Below are 16,602 nucleotides of genomic sequence, written 5' to 3'. Positions count from 1 at the left end.
CTTCCTTCATACTGAGCCAGTGGCTGCCCTCCATAGGGATTACCAGCAGCTTCCCAGCAGTGGCAGAACTCAGGCAGCACAAGAAGACAAGCAGCACTGCCACCAGCATGTTGCAGGTTGGATGGATAGGAACCCACACATTAGAGAGCCCAGCGGGGGTTCACAAGCTTTTGTAGCTGTGCTCCACCCTTGCAAACACCCCACCTGGCACTCTTATCATACCTCTGCCCTTTCAACTTGCCTCTGCATTTCAGGTGCTCGCAAGTTCACATGCAATGAAGCCACGATCAGTGAGTAATGATTGTAAAAGATGAGGTGATGTTTGCACTTCAAAATGTACAAGCACAAGAAAGGCGTCCCTTATTGTACACTTGGCTCAGGCAAGCTGAAACAACAGCTCTATTCCTCAGCCTTCTCTTCTCACAGTGCCTTATGACACTTCTTACCTTTAGCAACCCAGAAATTTTTGCTAACATGTACTGACAACATGCTCTCAGGTGCATGGGGATCCATGAAAGAAATGCATACAGAGTGGATGCCCAGAAACCCTGCTGACCCTATATGGTAGTAGTGGGTGTACAAAAAGCACACTAAAATGACTCTTTTCCCTCTAGTAATCAAGTTCTCCAATCTCTTCTGTTCTGAAAGAAAGAGATGGCTGACACTGAAGGCTGAAGCCTCACAGAGTTGTCAACAAGTGTAGTAATTTGGTATTTTTTAAGTATTTTGTTTTCTAATGAAGGTTTTACAGTGAAACATAACTTGCAGGAAAGATAAATAAAGATGAGAAAGCAATGTTAAAGTACCTTAGTTCTATGTTTTGCCTTTTTTCTTTTTAATAAGCCAAACCAGTTGGTACAACTGAAGAAAATGACTTCTGTTTTTCATTGATGCAAACATGTATTGTTTGGATGCTAAGTAGCCAACAGAACACCTTCCCCCATCTGTACGTATCCCTCCCACCTAACTTCTTATCCTATCAGATATAAAACTAAGTTGCAAAACAACAGTTCACCGTTGTACCTCAGATAACATGAACTCACAACGTGTTTCTAATTCATGAACTCATGAGTTCATGGCCAGTGTCAGTTCAGTTCATGACTGAGACAGTCCACGAACTTTGTGGGTCCAGGTCCTTCTCCAGTTGTAAACTGCTGGGGTTTTATGTTGGTGATAATCTCTCACCATAAAAGTTTATGAGTTTTATATCCAGTTATAAGTCTTATCCAGGTGCCTTTGGGATACAATTTGTGCCTCCAGGACATTTACGGCTCTTCATCACTTTCTTTCACATGCAGTTTCTGCAAACTTATTTTCAAGTCTGGTTGGAAAGTTTTGACCTTACTGAGAACCTGCCCCCCCAAAGAGCAGCCAGATCCATCCCCTGCACTGTCACCACATCAATCATTTACAACATAGATTTAACTTAATGGAAGTTTTCAAACAGCTCAGGAGAAGGTCATGCACAGAAACAGACCTCTTGCTCATAACCTCTGAAAAGCTCTCAAATGAACACTAGAAGAAGATGCTTTCAAGCTAGATTAACAGATGAAGATAGACAGTCATGTATGTTTCATGTAGGGCGCTTACAGACATCTGCGTGGGTCTTTAATATCTGATCAGCAACCATAGAGTCACAGAATCAGAGTATGGTTTGTGGTGGAAGGGACCTCAAAGCTCATCCAGTTCCAACCCCCTAGCACAGGCAGGGACGCCTTTCACTAGAGCAGGATGGTCCAAGCCCTGTCCAACCTGGCCTTGCACACCTGCCCACTCCTAACTCCATGTCCTTTTGAAAGACACCTTGCGAGCAACTGCTACTCCTTGTCCTTCATTTGAACAGCTAGGGTGAACTAAGTAGCACCAGAGACTGTCCTGGTAAGAGGGTTGGCTCTGACACTTCAAACAGCACTAAACATACTTATCTGGACAAAAGGGGAGGGTGTTAGGGCTTTCTTCCACACTACTCTCTTTTAGGGATACTCACAATTTGCAATACTTGAATATCCCTTTCCTGCTTTTGAGCTGCTATAGGATATGCTGTATTTGATTTGGAGACCTGGTTCGTACCCAAAAACCCAATGGGAATTTACAGAAGACATCCATACCCAGGAAAGCTTACAACCTAATTAAATAACCAATAAAAGTATGGAGGGATACAACTTGGGGGTTAGATACTGACCCCTTGACGTAGGTGTAAATGAATCAATCTGGGTGACAGAAAAAGAACTAGCTACAAGATGAAAAGCTAAAATCTTAAGTCCTATAATCTTCGATGTGGGTGAAAGGAGAATGACTATATGGAAGTATGAATGGACAGCTCATGAGAGAGCTGGGAAAGGAGGACACCATGTGGCAGACAGAGAGCAGACAGTGCTTACAGGTGTTCCTCAGGCTACTCTTTCAGAGCAATACAGCTATGTCTTCTGAGACTGGCTTTGGTCGCAAGGACAGCTCTTCCAGAGATGCTTATGGCATAAGAAACTGAGATGAAATGGAAGCTAACAAATCTGGCTTCTGTTGGGGAGGAAAATTTGCATCTCACCACAATTGGGGTGAGCTTCAGTTCAACAAGAGAGCTTATTATTTGCATTAAAGTTAGATGTCACTTAAATTCTCACATCTGATAAGGCTTATGTTTGCCAGGATATGATATCACTTGAATGCTGGATATTAGGAAATAACCTTTCTGCATTATGTAGGATTTCTCATTAGTTTTCTACCTTTAAATACCAAGTGGTTGCCAGTTAGGTTTTGATGTAAGGTTGCTTAAACACTTCTGTTCTTGCCTTTTGAATAGAAACAAGATAAATACCTGAGAGAGATTTTTCTTCTGATCACAGTTTATTCCTCCGATAAAAACCATGTTGGGCATCACTGGTCTCGGGAACTCAAACACAAAGTCGTATCTCATCAGCCAAACAGATCCACGGCTTAGAAGTTCTGCAGTTGACACTTTGTTCTGGAAAACCTCAGCTGAAAGTTCTTCAAACTGAGCAAAGAAAGGCTTACAGTAAAAGAACTCCAGCATACGGACTAGCACGTTCTTTACCCGTTGAGTAAATGTCATGTTATCTGAATTATTGAGGAGTAACCTGGGAACGTAGGAAAGAGGGCTTGGACACTGGGTGGCATCAGAATCCATACCACAAGGAAATCCACGCAGAAAGTAGACAGAAGGAATTGAAAGATGCTCAGCAATTAAGGGTCCGCACATCTGAGTTGGATCCGTCAAAACTACCTCAAATTTGCTCTCTCTCAGATACTGCATCATGTCTTTGTTGAGCAAGAGGCTCTTACAGTTGCTGAAAAAATACTTGGATATTTCTAAGATGCTTTGATACATTGTAATAATCATATTCAAAAAAGATTGTTCAATAAAATGGGCATCAACGGAAGATTTGAACACCATAGCTAAATGGTCCTCTGCATAAGGCATTGGATATACTTTCACTGTGTAATTCTGAGGCTCCTTTGGCTTCAGATGCAAACTTGTTGATGGAACAACCACAACAACTTCATGTCCATTTTGATGGAGTTTTGCCGCTACTGGGCGCATGCTGAGCCAGTGACTTCCATCCTGAGGTATCACCAGTATCTTTCCACCTTCAGCAAAGGTTAAAGATGAAATCAGAAGAAGAAATATCCCAGTATGTTGGTAGAAACACTGGAATGGAAGAGCCATTTTGGTGGAAGGAAACCAGAGAGCTCTGCTCTAGAGGTATCCAATGCAGTCTTCTATATGAAGGTCCTTGCAAGGGAATTTATTGATGGTAGGGATAAATATTTAACTTCCTAATATTGCTGTGGTAAGCCTTCAGTGATGCAACTGCTCATATAACAGGGAAGGTGAGCACACTGTTCTTAGAAAAAAAGATGCCCTCCTTTCTACTCTGTTAATTTTTAAGCTTGGAAGTATGGCAGGACATCGCCTCCTTCATGGAACTAAGATGAGGAATGTTATCTTGTAGGAAGAGTAGTGGTTAATACCATTGTCTTGGTAAGGACCCAGTGAGCAAATAAGCCTGGTTTTGATTTCAAAAAGCAACCTTTAAAATATACAGAGTAGAATAAATGGAAATTGCAACACCATTTCTTTTATGGCCTGGCCTAGCCTAACTGAGAATACCTAACCACTATGTAGAAGGCTGATGTTATATTCCCACCCCCTGGAAGTAGTCAAACCTGCATGTCTTACTCATATATCACAGCTACCAAGGTAGGCTTACAAGTGTTTGCTGTTCATTACGCAGGAGCAGAAGGCACCTGAACCACTTCTAGTATTGAAGAATGTTGTGTGTGCAGATGAGCACCAGAGCAGTTTATTACATGAGGTCTCAGAGAGGGACAGCTATGTGCCAGCTTGGAGGAAAGGCTTCCTCCCTGGACACTGAAGGACATAAACAAGATTGAAGCTTGAGTGACCCAAGACTGCACATTCATTTTGCTGTTAAAAGTATCCTTTGTGATAAACCTTGTGTGGGTTATTCCAGGTGTCTGTTTGAGATGGCAAGGAGTGTTGCAGCTATGCATCAGCTCTCCACTGTCATGCAAGCAGCTCTGAGGAATTGAGACTATAAGCCATAACCATGTTGAAGGGTTTAAGTGCAGGTGTGCTTACTCTTCCCCCTGTGATTGCTCCAGCTGGAAGAGTCTCTCAAACTGCTTATCTCTGAGTTGGACTTGATGGTGAAGTGTGGATATCTTTTAACCTGAGCAGCAAACAGTGAGTGGCACTAAGGTAAGAGGAATGTTATATGAGCAAACTGTTTGTTGAGGCAGCCTGTAAGGGTTATTGTCATGTACTGGATTTGTTCTTTTGTTGTTAGATTGCTCACCACCTTAAGCTCTGGTTCTTGCAAGCAGGAACAAGTAGAATCATAAAATCATAAAAAATGCAAGAGCACATGGATGATGTGATTTGACTCCCCAGGTTTCTAGATGATGAATTGGACATGGAGGAATCCTTGTGTAAATTGAACGCAGTCCTTTTTTGTGATGCTACCCAATGTCACTCAAATGCAGGCTGGTGAACCTGCCTCTTTTATGTAGCTATGGAGATAAACTGACATTTGCCGGCACAGGATAAAGTAGTATGTATATGTTGTTTGACTAGCAGGACTTCAGAGGAAAAACAACCCATAAGAGCAATGAACTGCAAGCTGGAAAGTAAGTATTTGCAGTAGGCAGCTAAGCAAATCACAGAACACAGATCCAAATTCCAGGGCAGCCGCTTCCTAAGCCATAAGTAGAAGTCATATGAAAATGACAGTATGAGAGCCTGAAATGAGTGACTGCATCCTAACAGAAAGTGATATTTAAGGCTGCCCAGGTAACTGTAATTGGAATATTTCCCAACTTTTGACAAGGCACCGTGTTTGGCATCTGTAGATATAATACTCTCATTTCTGTGCATAGACTTCTGTCACATATTTGTATGTTTAGACTCCCCTTAGAGAAGGCATTTTCATTTAAACAGAAGACAAACTTCCTACAGGAAGGGAAAGCAAGGCAGTAGTTTCATTTGATACAAGAGACTTTGTGGCAAAAAGAACCGTGTTTTACAGCTTTCTTCAGTTTCTCCTCTGGAAAATATGTTTGGCACAGGGACGTGGGCAAGAGGCAAGTGAAGGGGACAGTGAGATGAAGTGTTTGGTTAGAGCAGCTGTTTCAGGTTGATCCATCCTGTGCACTGAAGATGTACAATGTATGATGGTTAAACTTTCATTTTCAAAACTTGGACTGGTTTTACTTGTCTGATGGTGTGAATTTGGCCATTGCAATATAAGACAGACGAGCAGCATTGTTAGCTTTAAACGTGCTCAACATCCTTAACAGAAGCGTCACAAACGGATGCTGATGTGGTTGATATCAGGCTGCTCTGAACTGCCACTACATTCATCAAAAACTTGAATATTGCCGCCCCCTGCCAAATGACCCTCGTATTTGGTTCATGAGCAGAGCAAAGTTCTGGCTGTAGAACATGGCCTGTTTTCTTAATCCTTGTGTTGGACGAACAAACTAGAGGGTTTTATTCAATGACACCTCCCCTTTACTTGAGTAACTACTTATTTAAATCCAGGGTTGTTTTAAGGTTTAAAGTTTATCAGTTGTTTAAATAAGTAATGGGTGTTTTAGGTTAAAGAAATCAACCAAACAAGCCAGGAACAACTTTGAAATGTTGCTATAGGTGACATTTCCGAACTTTGCTTTGATCAAATCACATGGACTTTGTTTTATGAGCTGTCAGAAAGCAACTATGAATTCACTTTGGATAAGGATGAGATATTCATCAAGGTGTCTCAGGGCTCATAGTCCAAGTTCATTTGCAATGTTCCCCTAAGGAGGGACTGCTTTCTATGCCAGCCTTCAGCTACTTCTGGAGTCATTAGAGGATGACACTGGCACAGGACCTCTGCTCAGCCAAGATATTCTGTCTGATATCCTCCATGCCCTGTATGAAGCCTCCAGCCACACTTGGCAACTGGATTTCGGTGTCTGTTAATGAATACGTAATTGCTACTGTGCAAAGTGGAAATACAAGAGGAAATACAGCCTGATCCACCCGCTGTGGTTACCTCAGTCAGTGAGCTCCCGCTGGCTCATGTGGTGGCATGTTCTCCCACCCCCTGTGAGACTGCAGGCTATGGACCATACTTATGACTCAATAGGGTCAGACACCTTGGGATTGAATTCCCAGCTCTATGCTGGATAAAACACATATGCCCAGTTCTGCAAAAGCATCAGCTCCTCAGCACCCTGCTGCCTTTCAGCTCTACAGTAGGTATTCCATGTCAGATGCAGCATAAAGGAGCCCTCCTTCTGCTGTATCTAACATGGAATAAGCTCCTCATGTGACAAAAGACACCTCATTTTGAATCTCCAGTTCTCTCTCCCTTTCCCAGCCATGCTGTCTTTTGGGGGGGGCGGGGGAAGGGAGGTTGTCTGTTGAACAATGGGCTACCAGGTTTTGAAGAACTATCTCCTGTTATCACAGGATTAGATTTCTGAACAGTAAGGACCAACCCAAGGCTTGCCACTGTCTAGGAAGAAGTTGGTTTTGTTCTCCCGTATGACTCACTTCACATTTGTTTGCACTGTGTTATTGCCTTGTTGCTGGGCACTGTTCCAAGTGAAATAGGAGGAATTTCTCTGCTGTCTGTAGAAAATATAGGTAGGAAAGGGCAGGGTGAAGATAAGGGGAACACACAAGGTTTGTCCAGGTTTGGAAAATGTGATTTCCACCAAATGACATGTGTTAGTATGAAATGCCAGCTATACAAGAAGGACAGGAATGCTCTGCCCATGTAGCAAGCTTACAAACTGTTTGCAGCTCAGAGACCTTCAAGACGTAGAGATTTCTGTCATGCAACCAGCAAGAATTTGCCTCTTAGATCACAAACTACAAAGTGCCACTTTTGAGCCTAAGGTGAGAGAATGCCTTCTAATATTGCTCTAATATTCCAATTTATAATATTATTCTTCATTTGACTTGCTCTTTACTGATTGCAGTGGGCTCTGCACAGGTCTGTTGAAGAGTATAAAAGAAATCTGATAGTAGACAAAGCCCTTGAGCTCAAATATACTGTACTGCAACTGTGCAATGATACTGTGTGATGCCTGTTCAGAAGGGAGTATGTTCTGCTTTGTCCCTGGAAAGAAATGTCGAATGCTACGTATTGGTTTAGAGACTATAAAGTAAGTATTAAAAGAGATTTTGTCAAAAGAGATTTAAATTTCTCTATTAGCTTTACAAACCCTGCAGAACAATTCTGATAAGAGCAAAAGTCAAGGAAGAGGTATGAAAATTTCTTTGAGTTTTGCATGCAAGTGTCTTTCACCTTTTCACTATTTGAGATTAATTTTTCCCATTTCAACACATTTATGTTTCAGTGTGATCTACAAACAGACATAACTCAACATAGACAGACAGTTTGGAAAAAATATGCCATAAAACCACAACCAAAGCAAATTAACTGACTTTGCTGAGCCTAGAATGAAAACCAAAATCCAGTTCCCAGATCATGGTCATTAGGTTTACAGTCAGGTGAAAGAAATATAAGTCAGACTCCATGAAAATGAAATCAAAACCTGGTTAATGAATAATATACAGTAGATGAATGCTAGATGAAGCCCATTTTTTGTTGGACTTCTCAGAAAATCCCTATTAATTCACAGAAGTTATCTGCCTCCATCAAGGTAATTTGATTTCAGACTGCGGAAAACAACTGCAAAATCCTGGTTGTTTTAAATCATTATACATAAATAAATAATATGAAAGAAAATAAAATACATCAAACCCCCTGAAGTTCCAGAAAGGACATCATCACATTTCATTGCAAACGTATGATTTGGAGGTATAAAACCCATACCTTAGGCAGTGGTTTCCTCTGGGCGCAGTTTATGCCTCCAATAAAGACCATATTGGGCATCACAGGTCTGACGTACTCAAATACAAAGTCAAATCTCAGAAGCCAAATGGAAGCAGAGTCCACGAAGTCTATGCGGGATACATCTCTCTGAAGAACTTCAGAAGCAAACTTTAGTGCTATTTCATAGAAACCGTTACAGTACGCAGGCTCCAGGAGGTAAATCAGTGCATTTTCCACTCTCTGAAAGAAAGTCATTTGGTCAGAGTTGAAGGTAAATAGCCTGGGTATGTAGGACAGAGGACTTGGGCACCGCGGAGCATCATAGTGTAAGTTGCAAGGAAATCCTCTCATAAAGAACACATATGGAAGAGAAAAATATTGAGCCACCAGTGGTCCGCACATAAAGATGGGGTCTGTTAGGATAGCATCAAATCTGCTTTGATTCACGTACTGAAGGAGCTCCTTGTTGCTGAATAGGTTCCTGCACTGAGTAAACATCAGATGGAAAATACGTACTGAGATGTTGTATATTGCTAGGGTGTTCAGTGGGAAAGGCAGGTCCTTCAGGTGAGTGGAAACGTACTCAAAGAAGAGATTATCCAAGTCTTCTAGTGTGTAAGACACCGGGAATGCTTTCACTGTGTAGGTCTGTGCCACTCTCATACGCCAGCTTACTTCTGGTATAAGCACCACCACTTCATGTCCTCTCTCGCTGAGCTTTTCAACCAGTGGCTGCATGCTAAGCCAGTGACTTCCATCCATGGGCAATACCAGGAGTTTCCCTCCATCTGAGAGGCCAGGAAGGAGGAGGATGAAAATCCAGGCAGAACAAAGCCTCAAAGTCATGTTCCTGTGGTCAGAATAAGGACTGGGAAAGTCTCCTCCTTCAGGCTGCAGCTTGAAGATGCTTTTGAAGGAAGCTGATGGGTTTATATGCTGAGTTGGGCTGATTTGTCATAGTCTGCTAGTTAATGATTTACTGCTTTGGATTATGGGCTGTTCGTCTTCTTTTCCTTTCTCATTACTTGTGAAGCCAAGTGCAGTGACTCTTTAATGTGCTGAGTCATTGAAGCTTTTATGTTCAAGGGAGAACTAGCTCCTCAGCACGCTAGTAAGATTTCCTACAGGTCTCTTTATCATTGATGCAACCTGTCTTATGTCTTGGCCAAGTCTAAGGGAGGCAGGTTGGGTGCAAACAGCTCCACCACCACAGTAACAAATGTAAACAGCCTCAAGATATTTCCTAGATCAAGCAAGTTTGAGCTAGCAGGAATCTCCAGAGTCTACAAGGACACAAAGAAGGGACAATGAATGAGGACTCAGAGCGTTAATGCAGTTCTGACACAGCCTATGAGATGGCTCGCAGGCAGCTGAAATCTCATCAATTGCCAATACATCAAGTAGAGGCCAGATATAAGACATGTACTAACTGTGTCTTAATGACTACTACTCCCAGTACGGCTTGAACTCTTCAATAGAGACTTGGGAGTGAGCCCAGCTGTTGGATCTGACTTAGCCGAGGAGCAGCTTCAGCACAAGTGTGGGTTCATGAGAGCCATCAGCTTCTCAGTAGAGAAACTACAGGAAAAGTATCAGAGAGCAGATTTCTGTCAGGATAACTTTCCAGAAAACCCAATGTATGAGCTTCAGAGTAGGGGGAGAAGCTCTGAGGTAAAAATGAAACAAATGCCCTCAGAATCTTTGATGCTATTATAAACTGTACGGAAAAAATGACAAATAACTAAATCGTGTTCTTTCCAGGTTTATAGAAAATGCATTTTCAAATGAACATTGGGAAAATGAGCAGTTAGCAACCAATCTTTTCCACAAAAAAAGTTAATCTATATATTTTATAATGGCCACTACCCATTTGCTGCAAAGGGGTAAGCAGAGAGCTGTCAGGGACACATCCTGCCTTCCCCTCCCTTCTCCAGCAGGATACATTTGCCATCCAAACCTTGCACTGCACTTATGATAGCGAGTGCAAAGGCAAGCCCAGGTTGGGTGAAGTTAATCAGTACCTTAGAGGTGTTTCTGAGTGCTTGAGGAATTGCCAGCGGCTCCCTGAGTTGGCTTGGTTATCTGGCAAGGGCTTCTTGATGAGTTAAACTGTGCTGGTTTCAAGGGAGCACGAAATAACAGTTGCAGGTAACCAGTGCAAGAGGACAGGAGGAACTTTGAAGTTGGATAAGAAGCCGCAGAGCTGGGTGATGCCACGGAACAAATGAGCAGCCCCAATGGAGTGGGGTGTTGCAGAATGACTCTAAGAGCAGGACCATGGAGTTCTGAAGGACTGTGCAAGCAAGGCAGGGGTGGCCCCCACAGGTAGCTGGAGACCGGACCTGGAAGGAGAATGTGGAGGAAGCTGTGGGGGGCTAACCAATACTGTTGTGCCAAGAAGGAGTGGCTGAATACCACTCCTATATATGTGTGAACTGTGTCACAAATAAAGTAGAAGTTGCTTATCACCCACATTGGGTTGGCCTGTCTGCTTCTCCTCGCCGCTTACAGTGAGGCTGTGCTGGAAGGCTGCAGCAGGATCGAGGGATGCTCTGCCAGCACAACTGCTGCCTGTGGCTGTGTGGCCCTGCTGGCATGATCAGGGAATCATAGTCTCATAAAAGGGTCTGGGTTGGAAGGGACATTAAAGATCATCCAGTTCTAGTCTCCTGGGGTGTTGGGTGAAGAAGCTCCCCATGAGCCAGCTTCAATGTGCACGTGGGCCCAGAACCCCGCCGTGTGCTGGGCTGCACCCCCAGACCATCAGCAGCAGCTCAGGGAGGGGATCCTGCCCCTCTGTTGTATGAAGGGGAGAACCCCTGCTGCAGCCCTGATCCAGCTCTGGGGCAACAGCACAAGAGAGACGTGGAGCTATTGGCGCAAGGCCAGAGGAGGCCATGGAGATGCTGCGGAGGCCATGACAGCGGGCTGGGGTTGTTACACAGCACCTTCTGCCCTGTGCCCTAGGAATACAGGGACCCAGCAAACATCAGGCAGTTGCTGAGGTCCCAGGCCCAGCAATGATGGGCAGCAAGAGGTCTGGTGCCAGCGAACAGGGAGCTGCCCTGCGATGTCTCATGGGGCAGTGTTTTTGGTGCCCAAGCCAGGCATGAAGAGGAAGAGGTTGGAGACGGGAGGCAGTGCCAACTGTGGCTCTGACGGTGCAGAGCCAATGGAAGTAGACCAGCCTGAAGAGCTGGAGCAGCTGGTGGATGTGGATCCATCTAAATATCAGGAAGAGCCCACGGAGATTGATTGATTCCATCACCATCAGGAAGAAACAAAAGACCCAAGGTAACATCAAGAAAGGCCCATGGTGGCTATTCTCCACAACACCGAGGAGAAGCCATCGAGGTGGATCCACCGAAAGATGAGGAAGAGCCCGTGGAAGTCAATTCCCCCACCATCAGGAAGAAATGAAAGACCCAATGTAACACCAAGAAGGGCCCATGGTGGCTGTTCTCCGCAACATCCAGGAGAAGCCATCAAGGTGGATCCACCAAAAGATGAGGTAGAGCCCATGGAAATCGATTCCCCCACCATGAAGAGGAAACGACAGACTAAAGTTAACGCCAAGGAGGGCCCATGGTGGCTATTCTCCACAATACCAAGGAGAAGCCATTGAGGTGGATCCACCTCCCAGAGGAAAAGAGCACATGGAGCTGCATCCACTGGCAGCCAGAGGACACATGGAGGTGGATACACCCAATGGCCACAAAGAACCCATGGAGCTGGATCTACCTGCAGCCAAAGAACACCGGAGAGGCTGGTTTGCTACCATTATGCCCTGCCTGGCAGCTCCATTCTAGGCACCATAAAAGGCCTCCCGACCATAACACCCAACACTTTATTGCCTGACTTGGGAAGCTACATTAGGCTGACAAAGAAGAATAAAGATGTTTTTCTCTGTTGTTATTTCACTGAGCCATTGAATCCCAGATGTATACAGTGCAGCTTCAGATGTGTTCTTTGTGTATGGGTGTGTTTATTAACCACCTCAGATGTGTATCAAGGAAGTCAAACAGGGGTCAGTTTAATGGAGACTCTGGTGACTGAACCTACTGATAATGCAAACAGAACCCTCAAACACCACAGCCTGTGCCTGTCCAGAGCACCCCTTGGGAACAACACAAACCCTGACAGGTAACAAACACCTTCCTCTTCATGAGCACAAGGGCTGCTGGGTGCCAGGAGCGTTAAACCTATTGAGTCACCATGAGCACAGGGAAATCATGGAGCTGTTGAAGTGAGTCTGGAGGAAGCCCCAGAGATGCTGCCAGGGTTGGAGCAGCTCTGCTCTGGAGCCAGGCTGAGAGAGCTGGGCTGCTTCTGCCTGGACAAGAGAAGGCTCCTTAAGCGGGAGACCTGGAGAGGGGCTTTGGACAAGGACCTGTAGGGACAGGACAAAGAGGAATATCTTTAAGGCCCCTTCCAACCCAAACCACTCTGTAATTCTGTGATTGATCTATACCTCTGGCTTTGTTTCCCAGCAGGGCTGGTGATGGTTGGGTAGGTTTTGGTGTAGCTGGGTTGGTCCCATCTGTAGCAGCCCTATCACAGCACTGCAGCAGGAGCGGCCCCGCTCCAGGCTCTGGCCGCCGAGACAGCGCAAGCCGCAGGGTCTCCATGGCAACCTGCTCCCCTCCACCCCTCGCGGTGACTGCTGCGAGAAACTACAACTCCCAGCATGCCCTCGGGGCGGCCCCTCTGCCGGCGGGGCTACACTACGACTCCCAGCAGGCTTTGCGCCTAGGGGCCACGTTGCCGGACGCTCTTAACTTCACGTCGGTGCCCGTGCTCGGTGGTTCTTTGGCGTTCGGTGCAGGAGGAACTCTCAGTCTGTGGAACGGGAGCGGCGGCTCGGACCAGGTATGTGTAGCCCCGGAGCCGCGCCCGTCCCGGAGTGCTTTGCGCGGCGCCACAACAAAGATGGTGGCGGCCGCGGCGGTGTGAGAGGGTCTGGTTCTAGTGCTGGCGCTGAGCGGTGAGTCTGTCCTGGCCGCGGAGAAGGGGCTGTGCCTGGGAGCTCCAGCGCTGCGGGCCATAGGCGCAGGGCACCGGCTCTCGGCCTGTCGTTGGGACCGGTGACACCGCGAAAGAATACTGGGCCCATCTCCTAAGGGTGTTGGAGAGCATCTGGGAGGTCGAGAGAGGAGGGGAAAGCCGCGTGCGTTCAGCCTGCAGGCAGGAAGGCGAAAGGGAGACCGTGCTTCCTGAAAGGAGGATGTAGTAAGGTGGGGCTGGCTCTTCTCCCAGGGAACAAGGGACAGGACAATCGGAAACGGCCCCAAGCTGCACCAGGGGAGGTTTAGATGGAGCTGAGGAACAATTCCTTCCCCACAGGGTGCTCAGGCATTGGAACAGGCTGCTCAGGGCAGGGCTGGAGTCACCGTCCCTGCAAGTGCTCACACACCATGGAGACGAGGCCTCAGTGCCATGGGTTAGTGGTGGCCTTGGCAGTGCTGGGGAACGGTTGGACTGGATGAGCTTAAAGGGCTTTTCCAACTTGGTTGAGTCTGTGATTTACTGCTGTGAGGAGAGCATAGGTGCAGCCTGATTCTGGTAGGGCATGCACTGGGGTAAGATGAGAGGTGCCAGGCCCAAGCTGCAACACAGAAGTGTCCCATCAGAGGTAATAAATATAAAGCAGGGACTTAGGGATCTCCTTATGTTGAGTTATCCTAACTTTGGGAAGGGCAAGGCCCTATTAAACAATGTGGTGTAAATTATCCTAGCTTTGTGAGCATGTTGAAGCAGAGACATAATCCAGAGATTGGTTCTAATTTATGTATTATTTTTAAGGGAAGGAAGCTGTTGGCAATGCTTTGAAGATTCAGGAATAAGGAGTGAGGGAGGATTTGGCACTGTCCTGCTGAAGTGGTTCTCTGGAGCGGTGGGTGGGTAGGTGGGTACAGCAGACTGTCAGTTTATTGCTGTCTCCTAGATACGTGCCTCTTTATAGTGAACAAGCCTATTGGGAAGAAGCTGTTGTGCATTCCAGTGGGGAAAAATGGGAAGGGTTATAATCTGTGGATGGTTAAATGACACCTGCCACTAGACCAGGTTACTCCAAGTCCCATCCATCCTGGCCTTAAGGAACTTCTTAATGTTCATTAAGAAGTATCTCCAGCCATGTTGTTATGTTTTGTGGGGCTTATAAGAGGACATCTACTGTAGGAAGTACTGAAGAAGTGTTCTAGAACAAGCGGAGTGAATCCTGCCATGCTTCTTCATAGTCAGCTGCTCTGAGCATACTATTTTGCCTAAAAAACTTCTACTTGGGAAGGATTAAATGTGCTTAATGTAATGCTATTTTATACAAAGAGTTTTAGGATGTCCTGTGTTCATCTGTAACAGTCATTTTCCTCCTTCTTAGTAGCTGGTGCAATGCTGTGTTTTCAGCTTCAGCCTGAGAACAACACTGATAACACACCAGTGTTTTTAGTTGTTGCTAAGTTTTGCTTACTCTGATGAGGGACTTTTCAGCCTCGTGCTCTGCAGTGAGGAGGGGCACGGGAAGCCAGGAGGAAGCAGAGCCAGGACTCCTGACCCAAACTAGCCAAAGGCTATTCCATACCACAGCACATCATGCCCAGGATAGAAACTGGGTGCACTTACCGGGAAGGGCTAGATCACTGCTTGGGTCAGAGGAGGTAGATGAGGATAATGGAAGATGGGGCAAGTTCAGTTGTAGGAATGAAAATGTCTTGGGAAGAAATGTCTGAGTGGAATATGGTAAAGGTCTGTAAAATTGCCCATGGAGTGAGGGTTAACAGGGGAATGACTGTTCACTGCTTCAAGATAACTCACTGCTAATGCAAGAGCTACAACCATATGAAGTTATGGGGTGCTCAAGTACAAACCAAAACGGAACTGGCTTTGGGAGTCCTGGTACATGTTAAGAGTTTTCAAAACTTCCAAAAGTGAGTGGAAAAACTTCCATAATAATTAGTGACATTGAATTTCTGGCTCAATCGTCTGGAAGCAAAGATAATATTTTCATAGAAATAATCAAAAATACAGTGCTGTTTTTCCACTTACCTTATGGCCAATAGTAGGGACATATTATTTGTGCACATAGATTTGTTGAGAGAGTGATTGAGTGTTCAACAGTTTGAGAGGCTTTACACACCTTTCCCACAGGGAACAGGGCAACTTGAACACTAGTTAATGCTGGATGTTTAGAAAGACCTGTTTGTTTTGCTGTCTATGATTTTACTGATCCAGATTGAAATGTGATCTATTTGCTTCTGGTTAAAAGGCTGTTCAGGCCTCTGCTAACATAAATGCTTTGAATTCACCCTGTTTTTGTTAAATTAGTGCATGCTTTTATATCTGACATTAATTTTTAGAATGAATAGAATGAGATGAAACACGTTCTTCAGTCAGGGCTGAGAGGTTCATCTTGGAGGATTAGAGATGGGTGCATTCAGTTGTCTTTTTTTATAGTAAACACATTGTTTCATATTTTTAAAGGACTCTTTTGCCTTCACAATGTTTGGGGATTTATTTGAAGAGGATTTTTCCTTTATTTCCAACAATCATTGTGGGAAAGGGAAGAAATCAAAGCCCAGAGATTTCGAGCCTCCAGCTCCCAGGGATTTCACCAACCTAAGTGGTATCAAAAACCAGGGTGGGACCTGCTACCTCAATTCCCTTCTGCAGACCCTGCTTTTCACACCTGAATTTCGAGGTAATGTGTCCAAACTGGTCTTAAAATAAGGTTGGAATTGATATTTTACAGTGGCTTGCATTTGTTAATGGTGAAGAAACACTGCAAACACAGAAAGGTTATTGTTATCTTTAAAGTGTTGTTCCTTTTTCTTAATGCAGCCCCTGATTCATGAGAAGATGCTTTGCCATTAAACAACTTCATGCTTAATTCTGCTTGATTGTTGTAGCTTGAACCAGTTGCAAAGTTGAATGATGTCCAGAAATGTTAAATGTTTCAGTTGCCAAAAATATATGGCAGTTAAAACACAATAAATTTCTAAAGAGGGGATATTGTCTTCTTTCTAAATAGGCATTTTTCTTTCCAATTGCAGAAGCACTCTTCTCTCTAGGACCTGAAGAACTTGGGACTCTGGATGATAGCAGTAAGCCAGATGCAAAGGTATTTAACTTTTTATTCTCATTAGCCACAGCTGAATGTTGATTCGTAGAATCACTGAGTGGTTTGGGTTGAAGGGAACTTAAAGATTGCCCAGTTCCAAACCCCTGCCACAGGCAG

General features: G+C 44.9%; 2 protein-coding genes across 9 annotated transcripts in view; one reads left to right on the top strand and one right to left on the bottom strand.

Moving 5' to 3' along the window:
- The window catches only part of LOC130606244 (UDP-glucuronosyltransferase 1A1-like), a 28,992-nt gene extending 19,687 nt beyond the window's left edge, over positions 1 to 9,305 (bottom strand). Inside the window, exon 1 of one of the 2 annotated variants that reach the window (XM_057422439.1) lies at positions 8,373 to 9,305. In XM_057422439.1, coding sequence (XP_057278422.1) covers positions 8,373 to 9,218 — 846 coding nt within the window. In that variant the 5' untranslated portion in view covers positions 9,219 to 9,305. Of the gene's footprint in view, positions 1 to 2,815; positions 3,730 to 8,372 lie in introns of those variants that run through there. The other variant, XM_057422413.1, reaches the window with a different exon arrangement.
- A 3,891-nt stretch (positions 9,306 to 13,196) lies between these two features.
- The window catches only part of USP40 (ubiquitin specific peptidase 40), a 34,501-nt gene continuing 31,095 nt past the window's right edge, over positions 13,197 to 16,602 (top strand). For 5 of the 7 annotated variants that reach the window (XR_008973869.1, XM_057422144.1, XM_057422140.1 and 2 more), the window contains exons 1-3: positions 13,316 to 13,356; positions 15,849 to 16,065; positions 16,418 to 16,485. Coding sequence is in view for 6 of the 7 variants with exons in the window: in XM_057422144.1 (XP_057278127.1) it covers positions 15,867 to 16,065; positions 16,418 to 16,485 (267 nt within the window). In the remaining variant the exon portion in view is untranslated. Of the gene's footprint in view, positions 13,242 to 13,315; positions 13,357 to 15,848; positions 16,066 to 16,417; positions 16,486 to 16,602 lie in introns of those variants that run through there. The other 2 variants (XM_057422154.1, XM_057422133.1) reach the window with 1 other exon arrangement.

The sequence above is a fragment of the Pezoporus wallicus genome, unplaced genomic scaffold (assembly GCF_028554395.1).
Source record: "Pezoporus wallicus isolate ANWC-B61680 ecotype Strahan unplaced genomic scaffold, APGP_CSIRO_Pwel_v1 contig_3488, whole genome shotgun sequence".
Classification (NCBI taxonomy): Eukaryota; Metazoa; Chordata; class Aves; order Psittaciformes; family Psittacidae; genus Pezoporus; species Pezoporus wallicus.
The sequence above is the reverse complement of the archived record's forward strand: the minus strand, read 5'-3'. Positions and strand labels throughout refer to the sequence as shown.